Consider the following 27,059-nt stretch of genomic DNA (forward strand, 5'->3'; position numbering starts at 1 on the left):
GGATAAGTTTCTGCAGGAGGCGGGGACCAGAGGAGGCGAGGATAGAGCCAGGCAGCAGCCCTCCAGACTGAGGGAGCCTGGTGGGGGAGCCACGGCATCTCCTTCCCCTGAAGGCTCTGCAGGGCCCTGGCCAGGCTGGAGGGGAAGAGGAGGCCAGGGACTGGGGGCCGTCTCCCTTAGGTCAGTTGAGGGAGGTGCAGACCCAGACCCTCCCAGGCTCTGCAGGGCCTCTCCCCTCCCTCAGGCTGCATCCCAGCCCCAGCCTCTCTTCAAAGCCCGGAGCTCGCAGGCAGGTAGCAGGTGAGGTCAGTCCAAGATCGGGGTCTTCCCTCAGAGCGTGAATGGAGGGATGAGAGGGCAGGAGACAGGACAAGCTGAGGGCAGGTCAATTCCTGGGCTGTGATCCCGGCCTTCAGGGTCCCTGTGAGTGAGCGACGGGACAGGGGAGGACTCCCCATCCAGAGACATCACCCCCTGGCCGCAACACAGAGCTTACTGTAGAGCCCACAAAATCTAAGAGAGAGAGAGAGAGAATTGGACAAAGTCAGAGGCCGCCCAGCACTGGGGCTCCGTCAGCCACTCCTCAGGGCACAGCTGGGCAGAGGGGTGGGCTGCCCACGTTCTGAAATGCAGCCAGCCCTGACTAGCTGGAAGGCCTTGAGCCAGCCATTCAACCTCTCTGAGCCCCGATTTCCTCATCTGTAAAATGAACATAATAGCCTACTTCTTCACAGAGTGATTCTGAGGGGTTAAAAAGATGTAAATAATGCCAGCCGAGGGCTGTGCACAGTGTCTGGCACATAGTAAATAGTGGAAATGACACCAACATATAGCTTACTTTTCTTCCAGAGGTCTTTGGCTCAGAACTGAATGGTGAGGCTCACTGACCTTGAGCTCCCAGTGAGGGAAGGAAATCCCCAGATGCTGAAGGAAGGCAAACTGGGGCTCCCTTATGTCACTTTTAACACTGAGCTGTTAGGGCGCTTCGGGGAGGAAGGAGAGGACGCTGAGTGGGCCAACCTCACACCAGTCACAACCCCAAACCTCTTCGGAAAGGCCACGTGGCTGTCTTAGTCTTGCACTTCTGGAAGCTGCCACCAGAGGGCAGGCTCCGACCTCACACCAAGACCATAGCAACCACCAGGTGCCAGTGTCTCCAGGGACAGGAGCCTCAGAGAAGGACAGCTTAGCAGCCCAGGAGGGCCCTGAAAAGGGGACTGGCAGCAGGCAAGAGCCTGGCCTTTGGACTTGGACCTCAAATCCTGGCTCCACCACTTAGGTAACCTTGGGCAAGTTACTGGACCTCTCCAGACCTCGGCTTTCTCATTTATGAAATGGTGGTCATGATGCCTGCCTGATGGGGAGCTGTGAGGAGTGACAGCTTTCACTGAGCATTCACCGCTGCCCCGTTAGAGGCACAACCTTTCTTCCTTGCAGGACAGCCCTGTTAGGTGGTACCGTTCTCACCACCCTCGTTTTTTGTTTTTTTGTTTTTCCCTTATTTTTCTTCCAGTTTTATTGAGATATAATTGACATACAGTACTACAGAAGTTGGAGGTGTAGAGCAGAATGACTTGACTTATATTTTGTGAAAGTATTAGCAAACAATTTTTTTCTAATTTAAGAAACACTTTATATAGCAGTTGGTAACCTCCATGTAAAACGTGTTAAATTTACCAAACATAACATTACCTGAAATGGGCTGTGAAACCCTCAATATTATTTGGTGCTCTGAAACTTTTTACATAAACCAGAGCTGGGAGAGTGCTGATTCATAAGACAAATTCTGCTCTTTTCTTCTTTCTCTTACTCCACTGTCACCTCCAAGACATGTTAGACTGGAGGCTGAGCCCTCCCTGCCATGGGGAGGCAGAGGGGGAGGCCTCATGGAGAACATGGATTGAGACAAGGGTCGGCAATAGATGCCTCTAGGATGTGAAACACCTGACTTGGATTAGGAGGTTTCTCAGGAGGATGAAAGGAAAGGGTTGTTCTGAAGCTGGAGCGCCTCTCCCCATCCCTTATCCCATCTTATGACGACAGTTCTGAGGGGTTGTTCTGGAATGTGCATAGATGGTGGGGACTGGGGGACAGTGCAAGCCTGGACAGGGCTCAGGTGGGGTGAGTCAGGTAGAGTCTGGGTGTCAGTGCTTAGCACTGGGTCAGGTGTCCTTCCGGTAATCTGGTGTGCCTGTTTGTATCCAAGTCCAGTTGTACTGGGAAGAGGATGGAGACTATGGACCACTCCATAGATCAGGTCTCTGAATATCCTCGGGGGATAAAAAGGACGTGAGTCTTACTTTTTTTTTTTTTTCACCACCCTCATTTTAGGTAGTGCAGGAAACTGAGGCTCAAAGAGGTGAATTCATTTCTTAGCTCAACCTGCTTCCAACACAGACAACCTGCCTTCACAGTCCAAGGGTATTCACACCACAATACTAGAGTAACTCCTGCCAAATGAGATAATAACCCTCACTATCGTTATCCCCATTTTACAGATAAGAGGCTCCAAGAGATGAATGTAATTAAAGGAAAGTGATGAACATACACCCAGCACACGCTAAGAGCTCAAGGAAGGGTGAGACTACGAAATCCGATTTCCCATGGCAGAACACGGGCACCCAGACAGACGGGGTGTCTCCCCTTTCTCTAGGGGCAGCATGGGCCCCTGGGTCAGAGGACCGACCTTCCTTTAGAGAGCAATCTGGAATTAGCATTACAATTGTGAGTGCGCAATTCCACTTCTGGAAAGACACCAAGAAAACAGAAGGCAAAGACAAAGGTGGTCATTGTAGCATTGCCAGTAATAGTAAAAACCTGGGAACCTCCCTAACAGCCCCTACAAGGAGAACAGTTAAGAAACTATAATTCCTTCGTCTTATGTAATGCTAGGCATTGGATAAAAAGGACAAGATGGTTCTCCACAAAATGATAAAGATCTTTAAGACGTGCTCTAGAGTTGAGCACAAAAAGCAATCTGAGGAGGGATTTGTTTTGCAGGATGCCTCTCCTATATTAGCACGTAACACTACCATATATTTCACAAAGGGACATACGTAGATACATAGATAAGCATCTGATAACAGTGGTTATCCCTGAGACTCTGGCCTTAGATGTCAATTTTTTCTTTATTGTGTATTAATGTTACCTGATACATACGAAAGTTTGTGTACTATTCTAGGTATAAAGCATACTGCACCAAACATCTGTGGGCTCACCATGCAAGTACTTAACTCGCCAATAGTTTGTACACACCTACCTGTCCCCCACCTCATGTCCTTGCTTCCCTGCTTCCATCCCAGCTACAGAGAACCACCATGATACCTTTTGTATTGATCATTTCTTTGCTTTTTTAAAAAACATGCAATATTACCATATATATATATATTTAAACTGTATTTAGCATAGTGTTACTTAGTTTGTTAACTCAAAAAAATTATCTCACTGTCATCTTCTGGAATTCTATTTTTTCCCCTCTCTCTCAATATTATGTTTCCAGGATGTATCCATTCATTCCGTTACATATAACACGTTCATTCATTTCCACAGTTGTAAACAATTCTGTGATGTGAATGTATCACCATATATTTATCCATCCTCCTGTCAATGGCCATTTAGGTGGTTTTTAGTGTTTGCTATTTTGAAACTGCGGCCAAGAGCATTCATGTACATTTTTCCTGGGTTTATATTCATGGGAGGGTTTGCTGGGTCAGGCGTGCAAATGTTCGGATTTGAGGGATAACCTCCAACTGTCTCCCAGGCAGTCGGCCTCTCTATAAGGTTTCCAACTTGTGCTTCACTTGACTTTGAAGGTGCCCCGCCTGGCGGGGCCGGCCTCACCCACCTCCGCACCCCACGACCGCCAGCTGCCCACCCGGAAGCGCGCGCCCGCTCACCTTTGTTCTCCTGCTTGAGCTCCTCCTGCAGCAGGTCCGTTTGCCGGTTGCCCAGCACGAAGGCAAGGAAGGAGAGGATGAGGGCGTTGAGGATGCCGATGATGGCCAGGATGTACGCCCAGCGCACCGAACAGTCCCCCAGGGAGTACTTCCCGGTCTTGGCCCCGCACATGTCCCGGATCGTCTCGGCGTCCCAGCCGTCGGGGAAGATCATGCAGCCCAGCACAAGGCACAGAGCTGAGGAGGCGCCAGACCGAGCCCACCGCCAGGGTCAGGAAGGAAGAGAGAAGGGGAAGATTACTTCCCAGAGCCTGAGGACCACCAGGAGGCCCCCTGAGGCTGGGACCCGCCCCCCCGCACCGCCCATCAACCCAAGAGCTTGTGAACCACCTCCTGTGGATCCAGAAACTCTAAACCCTGGGAGGGCCTCATGCCTTGGGGAGCAGAAACTTTCCAAAACACAATGCCATCGCCTGCCCCCATCAAATCAACTCCTCCTCCAGGAAGCCTTCCTGGAAATAGGAGAAAATAGCAAACCAGGGTCACCTCCTTCAGCTCCCTTTAGCATCTTGGCCATGCTTACCCTCTCCCATCCTCACCATTCTTTATTGTTTATTTTTGTCATTTACTCAACAAATTTTTATTGAGAGCCATTTTCCGGGCTCAGTAGGCCACCTCCAGCTGTGACCTTCCCCTCCTGGCAGTGAGAGTTTTTGATTATGTCTACTGGCTTTATGTTGCCCTTTTTAGTGCCTGACAGTCCGCCAGCAACTGGGTTACTGTGTCTGAGACCTGAGGTCACCACAAGGCTCAGGTTGGGGCAGAGGGGCCCTTGACCCCCCGGCAGGCCCACAGGTGCTTAACCTGGGTTTTAGATGACAGTGATGACAAAGTGGGAGTGGCAGTCAGTTCTGCCCACTGTCTAGGAGGCACATCTCGTTGCCAGGGTGGGGAGGGGGACACCTGGCTTTGCCATCTCTTTCCCTCATCTACCGTACGAGGAAGTGCTCCCCACGGCACAGACTCTTCCCTGCCTCGAGTTCTGCCTCCTCTGGCCTCACCCCGACCTGCTAACAGGACAGTCCTTCTGCACTCCCCTAGGATGCGCTCCTTATACTGACACAGGGCGCCCCTGACAGCACTGTGATCTCACACACACAAACACACACACACACACATGTTGGAGCAGGCCTTCCTCCCCTCTCCAACGCGCTCACCTTCTCCAAGACAATTCCTAGCTCGAGTGAAAGACACCTCTAATAAATGGCTGGGGAAAAGAGCTCGTGGCAAAGGGAAGGGCAAATGCAAAAAAGCCCTGAGGCAAGAATGAGCTTGGTGAGTTAAAGAATTCAACAAGTTTGCAGATGCCCTTTAGATACCCAAATGGAGAAGGAAACTCAGGGAGAAATCAGGGCTGGAGATATAAATGTGGGCGCTGTGGGCATGTAAATCCCTGGGACTGGATGTTATGGAAACTGAAGAGAAGGCCCAGGACGGAGCCCAGGGGCGCTCCAGCAATTATGGGGTGGGAAGAGAGGAGGAGCCTACGGAGAGGGCTTGACCCAGCCACCTTCCCATATTTCCCTAACACTTTTCAGGACCCTCCAGGACCCTGGAGAGGGGAGGAGGGTCAAATGCCAGGGATGGAGGAGTGGGAGACGAGGCGCCTAAGTCCTTCACATCCGCAGGGTCCTTTGAGGGGTCGGGGGCGGGGGGGCTGCACTCCCACCTCCCCATCCTCAGCCCTGAATCTCCAGCTTGAGGCAGGGGTGAGGAAAGAGCCTGGGAGGGGCAAAACCCACCCAGTCCCTCCTTCTCCTCTCCCGGGTACAGTGTTTCCTCTCCTGCCCAGAGCATCCCCGTCACCATGGAAACCGCGGCAGTATCCTGCAGGTGGTCCTCCTCCCTCTGCAAGCTCAGCGTTCAAAGAGGTTTTCTCCCGGGGCTCTGCGCCTGCACGTTCTCTGTCTCGCTGCCTCATCACTTACGTGTCTCTCTAGTCGTGTGTCTCCATTCCTTTCTCTTCTCCACCCTTTTCATCTTTTTTTGCCTCTCTCTTCACACCCTTCCCCCTCTCTCTCCACACCCCTCCCCCTCTCTCTCCACACCCCTCCCCCTCTCTCCACACCCCTCCCCCTCTCTCTCCAGCTAGTCTATACAGGGCTCAATCCTCAGTCTTGACCCTCCCTCTTCCCTTTTCTCCTTAGATCTCAGCATTTGACATTCACTCAACACCCCTCCTCTTCTCTCTGCCTTTTCTTGCTTCTCTTCCTTCTCTTTATCTATCCCCTTGCCCTTTCCTCTCTCTGCCTCTCCCTTCATATATTCCACAAATAAATTCTGAGTGTCTTCTATGTGTCAGGCACTGTGCAGGGTGCTGGGGACACTGCCAGTCATGGTTTCTTGTCCTCAGGAGCGGAGGTGTGTGGAGACGAATCAAATCAAATCAACACAGAAATAGAATATTTATACGTGTCAGGGAGCGACGGGAAGGAGACCCAGGATAACAGGGCACTCAGAGAAGGCGTGGGGGGGGCGTGTGGGACCTCTCTCTCCATCTCTCACTCACTCTCTCTGCCTCCTTTACTCTGCAGTGTTTTAGGTGGTGGCTATGGGGCCCCAGAGGCTGCTCTGGGAACGACAAACACCCAGAAGTAAAGCAAGTGGAGAAAAGCCAATCAGACAGGTTTCCTGAGACCTGGGGCAGGAGAGGAAGAGACCTCTAGGGACAGCACAGACCAGGTAGGTGATCAAGAGGCTCAACGATCAGGAGGTGGAGTAACTAGAGACAAGGCAGCCTTCAGCATCCCCATGTGCTGGATGAGGAAACCACGGCTGAGGTCTTTGGAGTCCAAGTTCAAGTCTCTTATGGAAATAATGAGGTGGCTGAAGAGCCACCTGCTATAAGGCATAGACACAGGTGCAGGGTGCAGGGTGGGGTAAGTGGGGTGCATTGTGGGATGTACAGCATCACCCCTGGCCTCTACCCACCACCCATAGTCATAGTAATAAAAAAAAAAAAGTCTCAAGACACTGTCAAATGTCCCCTTGGGGGCAAAGTTGTCCCTGGTTGAGAACCGCTGGTCTAGGGGAAGGGGCCCTCGGATGGGGCACCGATATCCAGTCACCCTAGAGTCAACTGACTTCCCAAGCAGCCAGGAGGTGTTGGACAAATTTAAGATTAATAACATTACTGTTATTAATAATATGATAACGATAACAAATAGTATTGGGTGCTTAACTATGTGCCAGAGTGTGAAGCCCCTAACATGCGTGATCTCATTTAATCCTATAACAAATCTGAGGCTCAGAGGAACTAAGTAGTATCGTATCCATGTCACACACCTAGTAAGTGGCGGGTTCTGTATTCAAACCCAGACAGGTCTTTACTTAATGTTTCTCTTTGAATAGACTCACTTTTTTTTTGGCCGTGCCACGCGGCTTGTGGGATCTTAGTTCCCCAACCAACCAGGGACTGAACCCAGGCCCTCAACAGTAAAAGCTCCGAGTCCCAACCACTGGACCGCCAGGGAATTCCATAGACTCACTTTTCAACTGAGAGGCATTTACTTTAAAAGTAAGCTTTATATCACTATCAAAGAAAAGGAAACCAGGATCATTGACCATAGATAGAAGGCAACTATAAACATAAGTATAGTAAAACCAAAACATTGTTCTTAGGTTCTAGCTGGATACTTTTACCTTCAAATGATCTGAGCCATCTCAGAGCACCTTAAAAAGGAAGGAAATTCTGACACATGCTACAACGTGGAGGAATCTTGAGGACATTATGCTAAATTATATGAGCCAGTCACAAAAGGTCAAATATTGTATGATTCCACTTATATGAGGAACCAAGAGCAGTCAGATTCCTAGAGGCGGAAAGTAGAATACTGGTTGTCAGGGGCTGGGGGCGGGGCATGGGGAGTTAGTGTTTAATAGGGACAGAGTTCTGCATGTGAAAAGAGTTGTGAGGACAGATGGTGAGGCTGGTTGCACAACAGTGTGAATGTTCTTAATGGCACAGAACTGGACATCTAAGAATGGGTAAAATGGTAAATTTTACGTTATGTGTATTTTACCAAAAAAAAAAAAAAAAAGAGAGAGAGAAAGAGGAAGGAAGGGAGTGAGGGAGGAAAGGGAACACAGAAAATGACACGACGTATTTTCCTCATGGATGTGTATGTAAATGCACACAAAAAGATCAGGAAAAATAGAAATTAAGTTTATAACAATGGTGGCCTCTGGGCAGGGAGCGGGTGGGGACTTTAGCCTGTTTGTAATGCTTCAGCTTTTCACGGAGTGAATGTATTCATGTAAATTAAATTAAAATTAAAAAAACATAATTTAAAATATTGGTTTTTCAAAGAATACACATATATACATACGTAAGCTTGCATGTCTATAAACATTTCTGGAAGAATACAGAAGCAACTTAATGATGGGAACCTCTGAAACACTGCCTGGGGTGGAAGAGGAAAGGAGGCAGACACTTGCTTTTTATTCTCTGCCCTACTGTACTGTTGGAAAGTGTTTAACATTTGCATATATTACTTTTATGATAAAAATGATATTATTATGTCCAGTCCTTTGCCACCTATGTCTGGCCATGAAATCCTCTTACACTTTTAAAATATAATTAAGCAACTAAAGGAAAGTTAAAAGGAAAAACAATACTTGAGTTTGGGGAATGAACCCAGGATGAGACTAAAAAAGTGATGAAGAGAAAATATACAATATACGTGGGTGTTTGTTTCCTTTAAAGCTTGTGGTGTAAATGTGCCTTTATGTAAAGCTTTTTAATTATACATTTTATGCTTAGCTATTTTAATAGAGTTTCATTATGATACCATTACACTATCCTCAAGGGACATACACTGAGCCGATCACTCCTAAAGGGAGGGCTTTGTTTATGCTCAGCTGTCCCCTCCATGCCTGATGCACCCCAGCTGCTACCCATTACTAGGGGGTCAGATTGGATGTCCCCCAGGGCTTTCTGTCCCTGAGCAGACACCAAAGAGGCTTGATATAGACTGAACTGTGTCCCCACAAAAGTCATATTTTGAAGCCGTAACCTCCAGTGTGACAGTATTTGTGGGAGGGGCCTTGGGAAGATAATTAGGGTTAGATGAGGTCATGAGAGTGGGGCCCCATGATGGGATTAGTGCCCTTATAAGAAGAGATACCAGAGAGCTTGCTCTCTCCCTGCACCTGCCACCTGAGGACACAGCAAGAAGGTGGCCGTCTGCAAGCCAAGAAGAGGACTCTCACCAGAGCCAGACCATGCTGGTCTGGAATTCTAGGTCTTGGAATTCTAGTTTCCTGAACTATGAGAAAATAAATGTAAGCCACCCAGTCTATGGTATTTTGTTATGGCAGCTACGTGCAACAACTTAGATGCCTCTTAGAGTCATAACATTGGGGAAAACTGTGATTCCATTTATATAACATACACTGATAACCCTGGTTACTTCTAAGGAGGGGATTGAGGAGCCAAGGACAGGACAGGACGGACACCTTGCACTGCTAACCTGCTACACCTTTTGAATTCAGGACCACGTGAATAAGTTACCTACTGAAACCTTAAGGTATGTGGGAGTTGACCACTAATAAGTGACTATTGCCAGAGATTTTTTCACTCACTTGGAATGAAATAATTAAAGCAACAAAGAATCGCAATGCACAAGCCAAATGGAACTCACAGAAATAATGAATTAATCACAAAAAAAACATAACTGAAAATCTCTAGACCCCTTTTGACTGAGCTTGCCAATTTCTAGGAATTTATTCTAAGAAAATGCTCAAGGATCTGCTCTAAGATTTAGCTATGAGGATGTCTATCACATCTTTATTTGCAAGAAAGAGAAGAAGGAAGAGAGGAGGAAAACAAGGGAGGAGGAGAGGGAGAAATAATAAAAGAAGGAAGGAAAGAAAGAAGCAACTAATTATCCAACAACACGGGAATATTCTTTCATACCATGGAATACTACTCCCCTACTAAACTATACTGAGGAAGATTTAATGATACAGAAAATACTTATGATATGTTAGGTTTCAAAAGGATGTGAAAAATAATGTACAATATAATTTCATTTTGGGAAGAAATACTTACATAGTTATAGCAAATAGTTATATAAAATTTACCACATCAGGTACTATGCTATGTATTTTACACACATTACTTCATTTAATCCCCACAACACTCTGTGGAATAGGTACTATTATTATCTTCTTTTTACAGTTGAGGACACAGAGGCACAGAGATGTCATCCAAGTTATCCAAGGTCACACAGCTGGTAAGTTACAGAACCAGGATTTGGACCCAGACAGTCTGGCTCCAGAGCCTGCTCATAACCAGTACTCTATACTGTTACGACTGCAGACCAACAGTTAAGTTGACTGTTTCTGGGAGAGTGAGATTATGTGTGTAATCTTGGTCATCTATATTCTCCAATTTTTGTACAAAGAACAACGATAATTTTACAAAGCTGTAAAAGTCCTAGAAAAGGTGAAAAAGAGAAGCAGTATAGCACAGAATGCACGGATGGCTGCTCGTATCCTGTATCTTCTATGAGTCCCTTCCTCACATTTAGGAAGGTTTTCCTAGAAAGAACCAGGCTGATTTGGGGGCTGAGAGAAGCCCGGAGAAGGACCTGCGGTGGCACCGCGACCACAGCTTTCCAAGGAAGAGCCTCCCCAGGCCCGGTGCGCTAGGGGGCTGTAGGGAGACACCCCCCACACACACACCCTAAGAAGGAGGTTGTCCTCACGTCCCTCGCACCAGCTCTGTCCTGCCCCCCAGGGCAGGGGCTTATCGTACAAGGGAGACCAGACCTCTCCTAACAGTCAACCCCGCCCGCTGGATTTGAAGATCCAGGCCCAATCTTAGTGCTTCCATCAGCTGGGGAGCTTGGAGGGGACGGGACTCTCGTGCCTGGGCTCCCTACACCCCATCCAGCACCCAGATTACGGGGACACCCTGACTCCTCCACTTCCCTCACCCCCAATCCAGTCCACTTGCAAGGCCGACTGGCTTGACCTCCAAAAAATATCTCGGACTGACCTCTTTTCTCCATCTCCACTGCCACCATCTGTCCAAGCTGCCATGATCTCCCTCCTGGAAGACCGCAGTGGCCTCCTAACTAGCTTCTCTGCTCTCATCCTTGCCCCATCATCTGTTCTCCACTCAGCATCCAGAGTGAGCTGCCAAAAGCAGGTGGTGCCACTCCCTTGCTCAACACCCTTCAAAAGCTTCCCACTACGCTCAGGATAAACCCTGATGCCCGGTCCTGGCCCGTGTGACCCACAGGCTCACCCCACTTTCCCCCAAGCCATTCGGCCTCTCGATCCGTACACTCCAGCCACCCTGGGCCTCCCTTCTAACCCTAACCCTAACAACATTTCTAGTTCAGCCCCCCTGGAGGGCTTGGCACTCACTGTTCCCTCTCCCTGGGACACCTCCAAGCCATTCAGTCCCCGGCTGGTGGTTCCTGATCTTGAGGAGACTACTGTTTAGTAGGGGGACTGTTAGGAACACACATAATTGTATCCGTTGTCACAGATGCCGTTATGGAGAGATGGGACACCCATCGCTTTGTGTGGTAATTATGTGGGAACAGTATTTACTCCACCACCCCTGGGCCCAGCCTGTGTGGAGCCCACACGCAGCCTCCTGACAACCTTTGAATCCGCTGCATCCCCCGCTACCCTGGCTCGGCTCTGCCACGCTCATCTCAAGGGCTCGGTCAGAACCCTCCCGCCGCTCTCCCCGCATCCTGTCTCACTCCTCCAGTCTGGCCCAGGCCCATCCAGGTGGCTCCATCCCTTCCCCGTCCCTCTGGCTCCTCCAGGCAGCCGTCCTTTCTCAAGGCTGTTCTTCTCAGTTTCTCTGTTGCTAATTTGAGCAGCTGCTCTGGCGCCTCTCTCCAAGCCGCCTTTTCTGGCTCCTCCTCCACCTGCATCTTAAAGGTTGGTGTTTCGAGGCTGTCTCCTCCTTTCCCTCTACACGCTCTCCCCGGGCAATTTCACCCACACTCAGACTGACATCTAACATCTCCAGCTGAGACCTCTTTCCTCGGTTCGAGGCCAGAATAGCCAACAGCTGGTCAGAGCCCTCCCCCTGTGGGTCTCATAGGGACCGCAAATTCAGCATTTCCCAGACTGAGCGGATCTCCCTTCTGTGTCCTTTGGGAATGTCATTCCAAGACCAAATCGTTCAACGAGAGGACCTTGGGTCATCTGCAAGGCCTGCCTGTCCTCACCCCGCCCCACACACACACACCTCCTGGGCGCCTAAATAGGTCTCCAGTTTTCTCCTCCTCCCGTCCCCCCGCCTCAGCCCCTCTCACCTGGACCACTGCCACTGCTTTCCCCCCAGGCTCCTGGTCTCCCATCAGGCCTCCATCAGTCCTTTCCCTGCAGCAACTGCCCAAGTCATCTTTCTTTTCTTTTTTTAAAATTTATTTATTTTTGGCTGCACTGGATCTTCATTGCTGCTCACAGGCTTTCTCTAGTTGCGGCAAGCAGGGGCTACTCTTGGTTGTGGTGCGCGGGCTTCTCATTGCAGTGGCTTCTCTTGTTGCAGAGCACGGGCTCTAGGCGTGCAGGCTTCAGTAGTTGTGGCACGTGGGCTCAGTAGTTGCGGCTCGCAGGCTCTAGAGCGCAGGCTCAGTAGTTGTGGCACATGGGCTTAGTTGCTCCGTGGCATGTAGGATCGTCCCAGACCAGGGCTCCAACCCATGTCCCCTGCATTGGCAGGCGGATTCTTAACCACTGGAACACCAGGGAAGTCCCCAAGTCATCTTTCTAAACCCACATCTGGCCCTGGTCATTCCCATGCCTGTAAGTAATTGCCCATAACCTAAGAATAAGACCCCAAACTCCAAGGCCCAACTTTCAGAGCTCCCCTGCTTTTCCAGGTGTATTTCCCAGTTCTCCCCACTTTTCAACCTTTCCTCCCTGGTTTGTAGCACAGAACATGGAATGTTGGAACCAAAGGGTTATGACGAAACTCACACGACAGCTAATAACAATTGCTATTTGGCAAATTGGGTTTCCTTTGTGCCAGGGTGTGTACACACATTCTCAATCAATCCTTTAACAGCCCCATGAGCTAGTCACTAACCATTATAGTCCCCATTTTATAGAGGAGGAAACTTAGAGTCAGAAATTGTATAACCTTCCAAAGGACACTTAGTTGGTAATGCCACACTCAGGATTCAAATTTAGGTTGGCTGACTGATGAATATGCTGCCTCCAAAGGAGCGGGTGGTGGAGCTAGGACTTAAATCAGAGATTATCATTCAGGGACTTCCCTGGCGGTCCAGTGGTTAAGACTCCACGCTCCCAATGCAGGGAGCACAGGTTCGATCCCTAGTCAGGGAACTAAGATCCCATATGCTGCACTGCACGGCCAAAAAAAAAAAAAAAAAAAGAGCTCATCATTCATTCATTCAGTAGACACTTATTAAGAACCTACTATGTGCCAGCCCAGACTCCTGATCCAGGGCTCTCCTTATGCCATTAAACGGCTCTGGGATAAAAGGTTGATAATGATGAATAACATGAAATGGAATGAAAAGAGTAAGACAAAAATAAGAGGCTGTCAGAATAAGAATAGTTCAGCCCTCATCCTCTTGACACCTCCAGCCCATCCTCTCTACCAACAACCAGATCTATGATTCCCCCCCTGCTCAAAACACTCCAAGGCCATTCTAGGTATTATACTACACTCAGGAGCCATATAGGAGGGAACTGATGATTTCCTTGTGTTGAGAAAAAACAAATTTCACCATGGGGAAAACATCCATAGACAAAGTCAAAAGATAAGCTGGGAGACAATATTTGTAACATATCACAAAGAGCTAACTTTTTTAATTTATAAAGAGTTCTTACAAATCAAAGAGGAAAAATACCATTAGCTTGGTAGAAAAATATTTCTGAACTGACAGTTTACAGAAAACATACAGGTACACCTTGGAGATATTGCGGGTGCAGTTCCAGACCTCCACAATAAAGCAAATATCACAATAAAGCGAGTCACACAAATTTTTTTTTGGTTTCCCAGTGCATATAAAAGTTATGTTTACACTATACTGTAGTCTATTAAGTGTGCAATAGCATTATGTCTAAAAAAATGTACAAACTTAATTTTAAAATACTTTATAGCTAAAACAATGCCAAAACAATTACAAAGATCACTGATCACAGATCACCCATAACAAATATAACAATGAAAAAGTATGAAATATTGTGAGAATTACCAAAAGGTGACACACAGACACAAAGGGTAGCAAATGCTATTTGGAAAAATGGCACCGATAGACTTGCTCAACACAGGGTTGCCACAAACCTTCAATTTGTTTAAAAAAAAAAAAAAAAGGCAATATCTGTGAGGTGTACTAAAGTAAACTGCAATAAAATGAGGTCGGCCTGTATATATAAAAGATGCTCGACCTCATTCATAAAAGAAAGACAAATTACTACCATAAGAGAGTACTTTTTGCCCATCAGTTTGGCAAAAATAAAATATTTGATAACACAGTTGGCAAGAATGCGGGGAAACAGGTACCCTCATACATTGTTGCTGGAAGTGTAACTTTGTGTAACTTGCACGGAGGAGACTATGACTGGATCTGTCAAAGCTGTAAACGTAAAGACCATTTAATCCAGCAATTCCACTCTAGGTCTTTATTTTATCCTTATACTTACATATGTATCAAATTATTTATAGACAACGTTATCCACTGAAATACTGTGATAGCAAGATATTGTAAATAACTTAAATATTGATTACGTAAAAGATGACACATCCACACAAAAGTATATTATGCAGCTCTTAAGAAAAAAGCAGCTCTCTGTACACTGATCTGGAACAATCTCCAAGATGTGTTGTTGAATTTAAAAAGCAAGACAAACCAAGTGTTTAGTATGCTACCATTTGTGGTGGTTTATAAATATGTCCACAACTTTTTAAATATACTTCCTTTCGAGAGGAGGAGCTGAATTCTCCTCCCCTTGAATGTGGGCTGGATTTAGTAACTCACTTCTAACAATAGAGTGTGGCAGAAGTGGTCTGTGATATCTGAGATTAGAACATAAAAGGCATTTGCTACGACAAAGGAGGCAAGAATGTACAATGGAGAAAAGACAGTCTCTTCAGCAAGGGGTGCTGGGAAAGCTGGACCACTGCATGTAAGTTAATGACATTAGAACACTCCCTCACAGCATACATAAAAATAAACTCAAAATGGCTTAAAGACCTATATATAAGACACGACACCATAAAACTCTGAGAAGAGAACATAGGCAAAAGGTTCTCTGACATAAATCATAGCAATATTTTCTTAGATCAGTCTCCCAAGGCAAAAGAAACCATCAACAGAATGTAAAGACAACCTACAGAATGGGAGAAAATATTTGCAAACCATGTAACTGATGAGGGGTTAATATCCATAATATGTAAACAGCTCATACAACGCAATAGCAAAGGAACCAAATAATCCAATTTTAAAATGGGCGGAATATCTAAATAGACATTTCTCTGAAAAAAGACATACAGATGGCCAATAGGCACATGAAAAGATGCTCAACATCACTAATTATTAGAGAAACGCAAATCAAAACTACAATGAGGTACCACCTCACACTCACAGAACGGCCATCATTAAAAAGTCCACAAATAACGAATGCTGGAGAGGGTGTGGAGAAAAGGGAACCCTCCTACACTGTTGGTGGGAATGTAAATTGGTGCAGCCACTATGGAGAACAGTACAGAGGTTCCTTAAAAGAGAAAAAATAGAGCCACCATATGATCCAGCAATTCCACTCCTGGGCATATATCCAGAAAAGATGAAAAAGATGTGGTATATATACACAATGGAATATTACTCAGCCATAAAAAAGAATGAAATATTGCCATTTGCAGCAACATGGATGGACCTAGAGAATATCATACAAAGTGAAGGAAGTCAGACAGAGAAAGACAAATATTATATGATATCACTTACATGTGGAATCTAAAAATAATACAAATGAATCTATATACAAAACAGAAACAGACTCACAACCAGAAAACCAATTTATGGTTACCAAAGGGGAAAGGGAGGGGGGGAGAGGGATAAATTAGGAGTATGGGATTAACAGATACAAACTACTACAATACATAAAATAGATAAGCAACAAGGATTTACTGTATAACACAGGAAACTATATTCAATATCTTGTAATAACCTATAATGGAAAATAATCTGAGAAATATATGTATGTAACTCATTTTGTTGTACATGTGAAACTAACACAATATTGTAAATCAACAATACTTCAATTAAAAAAAAAAAAGTCAGTGGGATGACCAAAACAATCGTGAAAAAGAACAAAGTTGGAGGACTCACACTTCCTGATTTGAAAACTCACTACAAAGCAACAGTAATCAAGACAGACTGTTACTGGCATAAGGATAGACATACAGATCAATGGAACAGAAGTGAGAGTCCAGAAATTAACCCATGGTCAATTGATTTTTGGCAAGGGTGCCAAGACCATTCAGTTGAGAAAGAACACTGTTTTCAATAAACGGTGCGGGGACAACTGGAGAGCCACATTCAAAAGAATGAAGTTGAACCCTTACTTTACACCATATACAAAAATTAACTCAAATGGATGAGAGCCCTAAGTGTAAAAACTAAAACTATAAAGCCCTTAGAAGAAAACAGAGGTAAATTTTTGTAACCTTGGGTTTGGCAATGGATTCTTAGAAATGACATCAAAAGCACAAGCAACAACAACAACAACAAAAAGATAAACTGGACTTTGTATAAATTTAAAACTTTTGTGCTTCAAAGAACACCATCAAGAAAGTGAAAAGACAGCCATAGAATGGAAGAAAATATTTGCAAATCATATATCTGATGAGGGACTTAAAACAAGAGTATAAAGAACTCTTACAACTCAATAGTAAAAAGAAAAATAACCCAAGTTTTAAATGGGCAAAGCGGAAGAGAATGAGGGGAGGAAAGAAATAGGTGAGAGAGATTAAAAGGTACAAACTTCCAGTTGCAAAATAAATGAGTCATGGTTATGAAATGTACAGTGTAGGGAGTACAGTCAGTAAATATATATTATGTTTATATGGTAACATACAGTAACTAGACTCATCCTGGTGATCATTTTGAAATACACAGAAATATCAAATCACTATGTTGTATGATAGGAACTAACATAGTGTTGTAGGTCAATTATACTTCAAAAAAAAAAAAAAAAAACACAGAAAAAGAGAACAGACTTGTGGTTACCAGAGGTGGGGGTAGGAGGAGAGGCAACTGGATGAAGGTGGTCAAAAGGTACAAACTTCCAGTTATAAGGTAAATAAGTGCTAGGGATGTCACGTACAGCATGAAAAATATAATTACCACCACTGTACGTTATATATGAAAGCTGTTAAAGAGAGTAAATCCTGAGAGTTCTCATCACACACAAAAATTTTCTATTTTTTAAATTTTGTATCTATGTAAGATGATGGATGTTCACTAAGCCAAATTATGCTGTACACCTGAAATTTATACAGTGCTGTATGTCAACTGTATCTCAATAAAACTGGAAGGAAAAAAATGGGCAAAGGATCTGAATAGGTGTTTCTCTAAAGAAGGTATATAAATGGCCAACAAGCACATGAAAAGATGCTTAACACCACTAATCATTAGGGAAATGGAAATCAAAACCACAAGTTACCAGTTCACATCCAGTAGGATGGCTGTAATCCAAAAGTCAGATAATAACATAAGTGTTGATGAGGATATGACTAAGCACCTTCACACACTGCTGGTGGGAAAGTAAAATGGTACTGCCACTTTGGAATACAATCTGGCAGTTCTTCAAAACGTTAGAGTTGCCACCTGAGCCAGCAACTAGACTCTCAGGAATATATCCAAGGGAAATGAAAACATGTGTCCACACAAAAACTTGTACACAAGTGTTCAAGCAACATTATTCATAACAGCCAAAAGGTGGAGACAATCCAAATGTCCATCAGCTAATGACTGGATAAACAAAACGTGGTATATCTATACAATGGAATATTATTCAGCTGTAAAAAGGAATGAAGCATTGACCCATGCTGCAACATGAATGAACCTTGAAAACATTATGCTAAGTGAAAGATGTCAATCACAAAGACCACATATTATATGATTCCATTTATACAAAATGTCCAGAACAGGCTTAATAGACAGAAAGTAGATTAATGGCTGCTTAGAGCACGGAGAAGATGGGCATGGTAGGCTTAAGGGGAGATAGCTAAAGGATAGATATAAGGCGTCTTGAGGTTATGTGAATATCTTAAAATTGATTGTGGTAATGGTTACACAACTCTGTAAATATACTAAAAACCACTAATTTGTACACTTTATATGTGTGAATTGTGTGGCATATGATTTAAATCCAATAAAGCTACTACCAAAGAAGGGGGGGTGGGCATCATACCTTTTTATTTCTCTCTCTCAGAGCACTCATTCTGAGGTCTCCTCCAGCCGACCCCAGCTAAGGTCTTGGGTGCAACTTCATGAGACACCTCAAGCCAGAACTACCCATCTAAGCACTCCCAAATTCCTGTGACTCACAGAAACAGAGATAATAAATGCTTGTTGCTTTCAGCCACTAAGTTTTGGGGTAATTTGCTATGCAGCAATAGATAACTAATATACCATTTATTTTTTTAAAATATAGTTTGCATTTGCTTGTATATTTATGGGATTTCTTGGAAAGGATACTCAAGAAATGGTAAAAGTGGTTGCCCCTGGGAGGAGACTTCTGGGACGATCACTGAGAAATGAGAGCAGGGAGGAGACTTACATCTGATTAAACACCATTTTAGCTTTTGAATTTTGTTTCATGTGCATGTATTAACTTTTCCGAAAAGTAAATGAAAGTCTGGAAAAATTTTTAAAGATTAAAAAAAAAAAAGTCAACAACCATCTGCTGCTTATAGATAAAGTCTAAACTCCTGACCATGGCTTAGAAGGCATCCGCAATCCAGCCACCGTCCACCTTCCCAGTCTCAGCTCTCACCTCCCCTTGTGCTAACTGTTTGTGGTGCCCAAAACACACCAGGCTATTTCCCTCCTCCACACCTTCAATCATACTGCCTCTTCTGCCTGGTTCGCCTTCTCATCCTTTAAGACTCAGCTCAAATGCTGTTACTTTTTTGGAAGACTTCTCTGGCTGTCCTTAATGTGTCTGAAGCGTGTGCCCCCAAGATACCCTTGCATGATTCAATCATTTCATGTGTCATCCCATAGTGTGACGATCCAATTTCTTTGCTGCCTCTCCCATTAGGCTATGAGCTTCCTGGGAGCGAGGACTCTTACTCAGGATTCCCTGAGCCTAGCATAGCCTGACACACAGAGGAGGCTGTCAGTAAAGGACTGACGTGAGAAAGAAAGGAAGGGAATAGGGGGAGAAGGAGCAAAGCAAAAAATGAAAGAAGGGAGGGAGGGAAGGAAGAAAGGGAGAATTGGGGGAGCAAGAAAATGAGGGAGGGAACAAGAGTGGGAGGAAAGAAATTCCCCCAGTGTGCTCAGCAGTATCACCACATACAACAAAGACTCACTGGATGAATAAAATCCCAAACCAAGTCTGAGACATAACCCAAGGAAGTGGGGAGGGATGTGGATGCATATTCTAAGCTGTCGTGACACTGTTGCTCCTACCTCAGAGACCCCTGATGATTTAGGACACACACCTGGAAGGCAGGAAGATGCTCATCTCTGGCTCACCAACCAGCCCCTGCTGCCACCTCCACCATCAGTCTCCCCAGCTCCCACTCCATCCCACACGTGCTGTTTGCCACAGTGATTCTAGCCCTGGGCAGCGCCTGACACATAGTAGGCTCTCGACACTGAATAAATGTGGTCAGAATCACCTCCCTTCCGTGGGTAGAGGAGTCTCACTTTGTGAGCATGGACTTGTCTCTTCTCTGGGACTCAGTTTTTTCATCTGTACAACGAGGGAGTTGAGCCAGCTGATTGGTAAGACCCTTCCCAGCTGACAGTCTATGACTTCTTAAGGCCTTTGATCATCTCAGCAAGTCCAAAGTCTTTCACCTGAATAGCAAGGACCCCTCACAAGCTGCTCTTCACTCAGACTATGTCACAAGAATAACAGTGACCATTTACTGATTGTTCACTATATACCAGGAACCACACTCAGCATTTCAGCCGCATGGTTTCATTTCTTTCTTTCCATGACCTCTGAAGTAGGTACAATAATCACCTCCATTTTACAGATACAGGAACTGAGGCTCAGAGAGGAAACCCACTTATCCAAGGGACACAGCTGGGAAGTGGCAAAGTGGGAATTCTCAGTCCTCCACCACTTCCCCACACTGCCCCCTCGGACCCTCGACCAGGCTTCCAGTCTGAGTCTCTACTCCAGCCAGCAACCCCCCTTTGGCTAACCTCACTCAGCCCACAGGTAAACAATGAGTACATACACCTGACAGTTGTAACTTGTAATCTGTGTATTCACGTCCTGTGCTCCAATTCAGGGGTAAAAACAGGTTCTGGATCCATTTAGACTCATGTGAAGTTTCAGCTCCTCCTTTCACTAGATGTGTGACCTTAGGGCAAGTCATTTTAACAGAAGAACAGTAAATGACATAACGAATGTGAAAGTGTCTAGCACCCCAAAGATGGGAAAGACCAGGTAAAGAGTAGCAGAGATATGCTGAGAAGCCTTGAAAAACTGACCCCTGGGACTTCCCTGGTGGCGCAGTGGTTAAGAATCCGCCTGCCAATGCAGAGGACACGGGTTCGAGCCCTGGTCCGGGAAGATCCCACATGCCGCGGAGCAACTAAGCCCGTGCGCCACAACTACTGAGCCCGCATGCCACAACTACTGAAGCCCGTGCGCCTAGAGCCCGTGCTCCGCAACAAGAGAAGCCACCGCAATGAGAAGCCCGCGCACCGCAACGAAGAGTAGCCCCTGCTCGCCACAACTAGCGGAAGCCCACACACAGCAACAAAGACCAAACACAGCCAAAAATAAATTAATTAATTCTTTTAGAAAAGAAAAGCTGACCCCTAACTCCACAAAGAGCCACCTGAGTCTCCCAGCCTCTCTACTTAGCGTTCGACTCTTCAGGCAAATTCATCCTGTCTCTATTCCCATCCTGAATGTTCCTTTATAAATCCTTCATAAATCCTTGGGCTTTCTAGTTAGACAGACTGAGTTACAATTCTGGCTCCACCACTTACCCCCTGTATGACCTTGGACAAATGACTCTTTCCTTTCAGAGGCTCAGTGTTCTCATCTATGAAATATTCATAGTGGTACCTACCCCATAGGATTGTTGTGAGGATTCAATGACAGTATGCATGTGGTCAAGCATATAGTAAAGGCTCAGAAAATGTTAACTATTTTTTCCTGATTATTAACAGTGGTAGTAGCTTCGAACTGCCTGCTGATTAAATCCAAATTTTTTGACCCAGTACTCAGAGCCTTGCACACTGTAGCCCCGTCATTCCTTCCTGGCCTCTTTCGCTGCCGCTCCCCTACATGGATGCCACGCTCAAGCCAGATGTGGCTTTCTCCCCTCTGTGTCTCTCCCTCCATGATCTTCCTCTCCATTCAGAATGCTCTCTCACAACTCACACCTGTCCACACCCAGCCCCACTCAAGCTTCACCTCCCAGCTAAGGCGGTATCCTCCTCAATTGCCCTGGGCTTGCACAGCACCTAAAGCTGAGCACGTGTCAGTGCTCAGACTGTCCAGGATGAGGCCTCTGTCTGCACTTGTCTAACCCACAGTAGCCCTCTTCCAGTGGTCACACCTGATTTCCCTTTGTGGGAATTTATCTTTCTCCCCTATCAGTTCATGTGTCCCAGGAATGGGTATGTGGCCGAGACCTTAGACAAAGTCACACTGATTAATTAAGAGGCAGACACTTGACCAAAGCTAGACAATCAGAATCAGCCCTGGAACTTTTGCTGGAACCATTGAATAAAAGCTGTTTGTTTTTTCCACAGGCATTGCTAAGCTGAAGGAATGTAAATTCAGAGCTGCTGGTAGCCTTACTTATCACCTTCAAGAGAGAAGTGAACTTAAAAGTGAGCCAACACAGAGGAACCAGGAAATGGAGATTGACTGATTTTTTTTTTAATATTTATTTATTTATTTGGCTGCACTGGCACTCGGGGTATTCGTTGCTGCATGCAAACTCTTAGTTGCACCATGTGGGATCTAGTTCCTGACCAGGGATCAAACCCAGGCCCCCTGCATAGGGTGTGCGGAGTCTTAGCCACTGGACCACCAGGGAAGTCCCAAGAGATTGACTTTTTTTTGGAGTATAATTGCTTTACAATGTTGTGTTAGTTTCTGCTGTATAACAAAGTGAATCAGCTATATGTATACATATATCCCCATATCCCCTCCCTCTTGCATCTCCCTCCCACCCTCCCTATCCCACCCCTCTAGGTGGTCACACAGCACCGAGCTGACCTCCCTGTGCAATGCAGCTGCTTCCCACTAGCTATCTATTTTACATTTGGTAGTGTATATATGTCCATGCTACTGAGAGACTGATTTTTAATGATGTTATTTGAGCATCTGGATCCATCCGTGCCTGAAGCCAGCACTCCTGACTTTTAATGTATGTGAGCCAAAAACACTACCCTCTTTACCTTATTTTAATTTACTTAAGTCAGCTTGAGTTGGGTTTCTGTCATTTTTCACTGCAAGATTGCTGACCAATATAGCGATTCAGCTAGATGGTAAGCTTCCTGAGAGCAGGGATTGCCCACATGCTGCATGGCATGGCCAAAAAAACAGCGTGAGTAAATGTTCACTTGAACAAGAACCATACAACAGGCATTCTCTTTTTTTTTTTTTTTTTTTTCTGTCTGCACTGCACGGCACGCAGGATCTGAGTTCCCCAACCAGGGATCAAACCTGTGCCCCCTGCAGTGCAAGCGCAGAGTCTCAACCACTGGACCGCCAGGGAAGTCCCTCTAATTCTTATCTGATACAAACAAGGCCCTCTGCTTCTCTGCAGTTTCTCTGAGGATGACTGATTTCTCACTTTCTGAGTGGAATGATCTTGGTGAAAGAGTTATTCTAGGAACCCCACAGGTCTGAAAGAGATACTTTAAATCTACTAATCTGACTGATTAGTCCCCCACTGTACAGATGAGAAAACTGAGATTTAAGCTAAAAAGTGGTTGTTTAACACTACATGGTGAGTCACAGGCAGAATTAACTAAGACAACCCTCCCCACCAGCGCAATCCCACGACTTGTAGTCTAGTGCTCTGGCCTCTGCCCCTTTTTTTTTTTAACAAATTTATTTATTTTTATTTATTTATTTTTGGGTGCATTGGGTCTCTGTTGCTGCGCTTGGGCTTTCTCTAGTTGCGGTGAGCAGGGGCTACTCTTCATTGCGGTGCGCAGGCTTCTTATTGAAGTGGCTTCTCTTGTTGCGAAGCATGGGCTCCAGGCGCGCAGGCTTCAGTAGTTGTAGCACGTGGGCTCAGTAGTTGTGGCGCACGGGTTTAGTTGCTCCGTGGCATGTGGGATCTTCCCGGACCAGGGCTCGAACTCGTGTCCCCTGCATTGGCAGGCGGATTCTTAACCACTGCGCCACCAGGGAAGCCCCTGACCTCTGCCCTTTATTAAGCAAAGCAAGTCAGTCACTTACCCAGAGCTCAGAAATCTCTAAGTAAAATACAATGAACTGCTCAACTCTGATAATTGCCCTCAGAGGTGGGGCGAAACACAAGGGAAAGAGCGCTGGACGAGGAGTCATGACTAGTTCACTCTATTACTGGCTGTGTGACTTTGGGTAAGACCTTCACGTCTCTAGGCTTAGTTTCCTCTCTCTATAATGGGGATGGAGGAAGGCAGGGTTTGAAGGAGCTGATTTCTAAGATCCCTGAAATTCTATATTTACATGGGGGTTGTTGGATAGTTCATCAAATCCCCAAGATTAAACCCACATGGATTACAGAGAATTGGATGGATTACAGAGAATTGGAAGGCCAAGAGGTCAGCAATCCATCTGCAGACTACAAATTAAGGTTCAGGAAATGGGAGTTCCAGCTGAGCATATATTCTTTCCAGCTCGCCTTTTAAGAGTAGAATGGAAATCACCTTCTGGGTACTGACAAATATGGAGATACGTCCCACATCCTACAATTCTCCTTTCTCACTTTCTCCAAAATCTTAAAAGACCTCCATCTAAGTCAGTTGGAGCAAGCCCACTAGAATGTCCACACTGAATAAATGCTGCCTTCTGCAAGGTATTCCTTTTGGGAGTTTGAACAATTCTTCCAACGGGCCAGAAATTCCTCCCAGCATTTGTAACAGTCCTCTTGGGGAAGCAAACCAGCCTCATGATTTTGCCTTCACACCTTGGCTTTCATCTCAAGTGACAATTCTCAATTTGATCACCCATTGTGTTTTCTTTTTTTTTAAATTTTTTAAATTAATTTATTTATTTGGTTGTGCTGGGTCTTAGTTGCAGCAGGCGGGCTCCTTAGTTGCGGCTGGTGCGCTGCTTAGTTGTAGCATGCGACCTCTTAGTTGTGGCACGCATGTGGGATCTAGTTCCCTGACCAGGGATTGAACCCGGGTCCCTTGCATCAGGAGCGTGGAGTCTTAATCACTGTACCACCAGGGAACTCCCATCCATTGTTTTCTACACTTGGCCATTTCCAAAAATCATAGTCCTCCTTTAAAAAATGGAGGTTTGGGGGCTTCCCTGGTGGCACAGTGGTTGAGAATCTGCCTGCCAATGCAGGGGACACGGGTTCGAGCCCTGGTCTGGGAAGATCCCACATACCGGGGAGCAACTGGGCCCGTGAGCCACAACTACTGAGCCTGTGCGTCTGGAGCCTGTGCTCCGCAACAAGAGAGGCCCGCACACCGCGATGAAGAGTGACCCCCGCTTGCCGCAACTAGAGAAAGCCCTCGCACAGAAATGAAGACCCAACACAGCTAAAATAAATAAATAAATTTATTTAAAAAAATAAAAAAATTTAAAAATGGAGGTTTGGGACTCTCCTGGTGGCACAGTGGTTAAGAATCCACCTGCCAATGAGGGGGACACGGGTTCAATCCCTGGTCCAGGAAGATCCCACATGCCGCGGAGCAACTAAGCCTGTGCGCCACAACTACTGACCCTGCACTCTAGGGCCCTCCAGCCACAACTACTGAGCCCACGTGCCACAACTACTGAAGCCCACGCACCTAGAGCCCATGCTCCACAACGTGAGAAGCCACCGCAATGAGAAGCCCGTGCACCGCAAAGAAGAGTAGCCCCCGCTCACCGCAACTAGAGAAAGCCCGCGCGCAGCAACGAAGACCCAATGAAGCCAAAAATAAATAATTTAATTTTTTTTAAAAAATAGAGGTTTCCCCTCAAGGATGATGTTCAAGAGTATACACCCCACAATCCAAAAGACAGTTTCCTACAATGTTTTGAGGTGTGGAACCATCAGCAAGTGACAGAACAGCTTCTTCAGGAGGTCTCTTTTGAAGGGGCTGACACTTGTTGAATATCCTGAGGTGCTTATTTTTAAAAACCATCTCTGCTGCATGATCATCACATTTTCCCTTCTCTTTCTCAACCCTGGAAGGCTCTAAACTTTTTCCTTCACCAGTCTTCATCGGCCCTCCTCCTCCATCCCTGCCATCCCCTGGCCCAACTGTCCTCAGCCCAACTTTCTTCCCTGCCTGCAATTAGGCAAATGCCCAAGTTGCTGAATCTTCAAAATCTGTCTTCGATTGAAAGGTAGGCAGTGATGGGGGACTCTAATGGATCCTGGAAAACTGTCTCAGCAGTTCTTACTCCCAAAAGGCCCTTCTCTGGTTTTTAGGGCAAGGTGTCTGTCTTAGCCAAACATTTCAGAGGGTCCCAGAGACTCATTCCCACTAGGCATGGCACCAGAACCCTTCCTGCCTTGGTGGGGGTGGGAGGCTGGAGATCTGCTCTCCAGAGGCCCATGTTGCCAGGTGTTGTCAATCACCTACACTTCAAACATTGGACAGACACTACAGACAGCCTTCTCTTACCACCACCCTCCATCTTTTCCCAACTTTATAGTTTATAAATTACTCTTTCATGAGTTCTTGGACTCTTCTCCACTGTTTTACAGATGAGGAAACTGAGCCTCAAAGAAGTAAAGTGAAACATCCAAATTGATAACGTTAGCAAGTTAAAGGTCACTGTCAGATCTCTTGATTCCCCATCTCATTTTTTTGTTTGTTTTTAATTTTTTAGGCAGCGCCGTGTGGCATGTGGGATCTTAGTTCCCCTACCAGGGATCAAACCCGTGCCCCCTGCATTGGGAGCGCAGCATCTTAACCACTGGACCACCAGGAAGGCCCCTCATGCTTTTTTCAATGCAACAGAAATTGCTCACACCTAGAGTAACTCCTCATTCAGATAGTTATTTCCCCTAAGAGCCAAGGGTCTCTTTCTCAGAGACCCTCAGAAACTCAGACATAATGCTCACCCAACAATAAACGCAATCTGCCCACATCCAAGCACACAGACCTATAGACCCAGTTTTAAGGCTCTGCCCTCTGCCCCAAGGTGTCTCTCTCATAGAATCCCCTCCCCAGTGGCTGCTTAGAGTCAGCGAAGGAGGTGTGTCTTTAGACAGAGGAGCAGAATCTGTCTCTGACTCCTCCAAGAAGGGGTCCTGGAAGGAAGAAGCCCCTTCCTCAGCGTCTGTTCTAGGAGTCCCACCCCCGCCCCTCCCCTACCTGCCAAGAGCTGCATCCAGGCGCAGATCTTGTAGACCGTGGCCGTGTTGCAGAAGAAGAAAAGAGCAAAGCAGGTGATGCAGCCGAGGATCAGCACCATGGAGAGCAGCACGAAGAAGGCGGCCGCCTTGAAGGCGCCGGACGGGATAGTGCTGAAGTCGGTGAACGAGCCGCGGCAGGTGAGCTCGCGGCCCGCCAGCCCGCTGCCCACACAGTAGTGGAAGAGGCCGAAGTAGCCAGGCTTGGGGGTGCTCACGCTGTCGCCCACCCAGTAGGGCTGGATGAAGACCACCACGTTGATGATGGCGAAGCAGATGGTGAAGATGGCCCATAGCACACCGATGGCCCGCGAATTCCGCATGTAGTGCTCGTGGTAGAGCTTGGAGGCCTCCTGCGAGGGCAGCAT

The 27,059-nt window shown here is 46.2% G+C and overlaps 1 protein-coding gene and 1 long non-coding RNA gene across 2 annotated transcripts; one reads left to right on the forward strand and one right to left on the reverse strand.

Moving 5' to 3' along the window:
- Positions 1–27,059, reverse strand: LHFPL4 (LHFPL tetraspan subfamily member 4). The gene is made up of 3 exons (XM_059937730.1): positions 26,654–27,059; positions 3,897–4,133; positions 1–513 (listed from the first exon to the last, which is right to left on the reverse strand). The coding sequence occupies exons 1-3, from the start codon at positions 27,057–27,059 to the stop codon at positions 413–415; spliced, it is 744 nt and encodes a 247-aa protein (XP_059793713.1). The 3' UTR covers positions 1–412.
- On the forward strand, positions 6,381–22,003 carry LOC132374199 (uncharacterized). The gene is made up of 4 exons (XR_009505600.1): positions 6,381–6,638; positions 9,375–9,484; positions 10,138–10,192; positions 21,917–22,003. It is a non-coding gene; the product is annotated as an uncharacterized LOC132374199 (long non-coding RNA).

The sequence above is a fragment of the Balaenoptera ricei genome, chromosome 11, assembly GCF_028023285.1.
Source record: "Balaenoptera ricei isolate mBalRic1 chromosome 11, mBalRic1.hap2, whole genome shotgun sequence".
NCBI classification, from domain to species: Eukaryota; Metazoa; Chordata; class Mammalia; order Artiodactyla; family Balaenopteridae; genus Balaenoptera; species Balaenoptera ricei.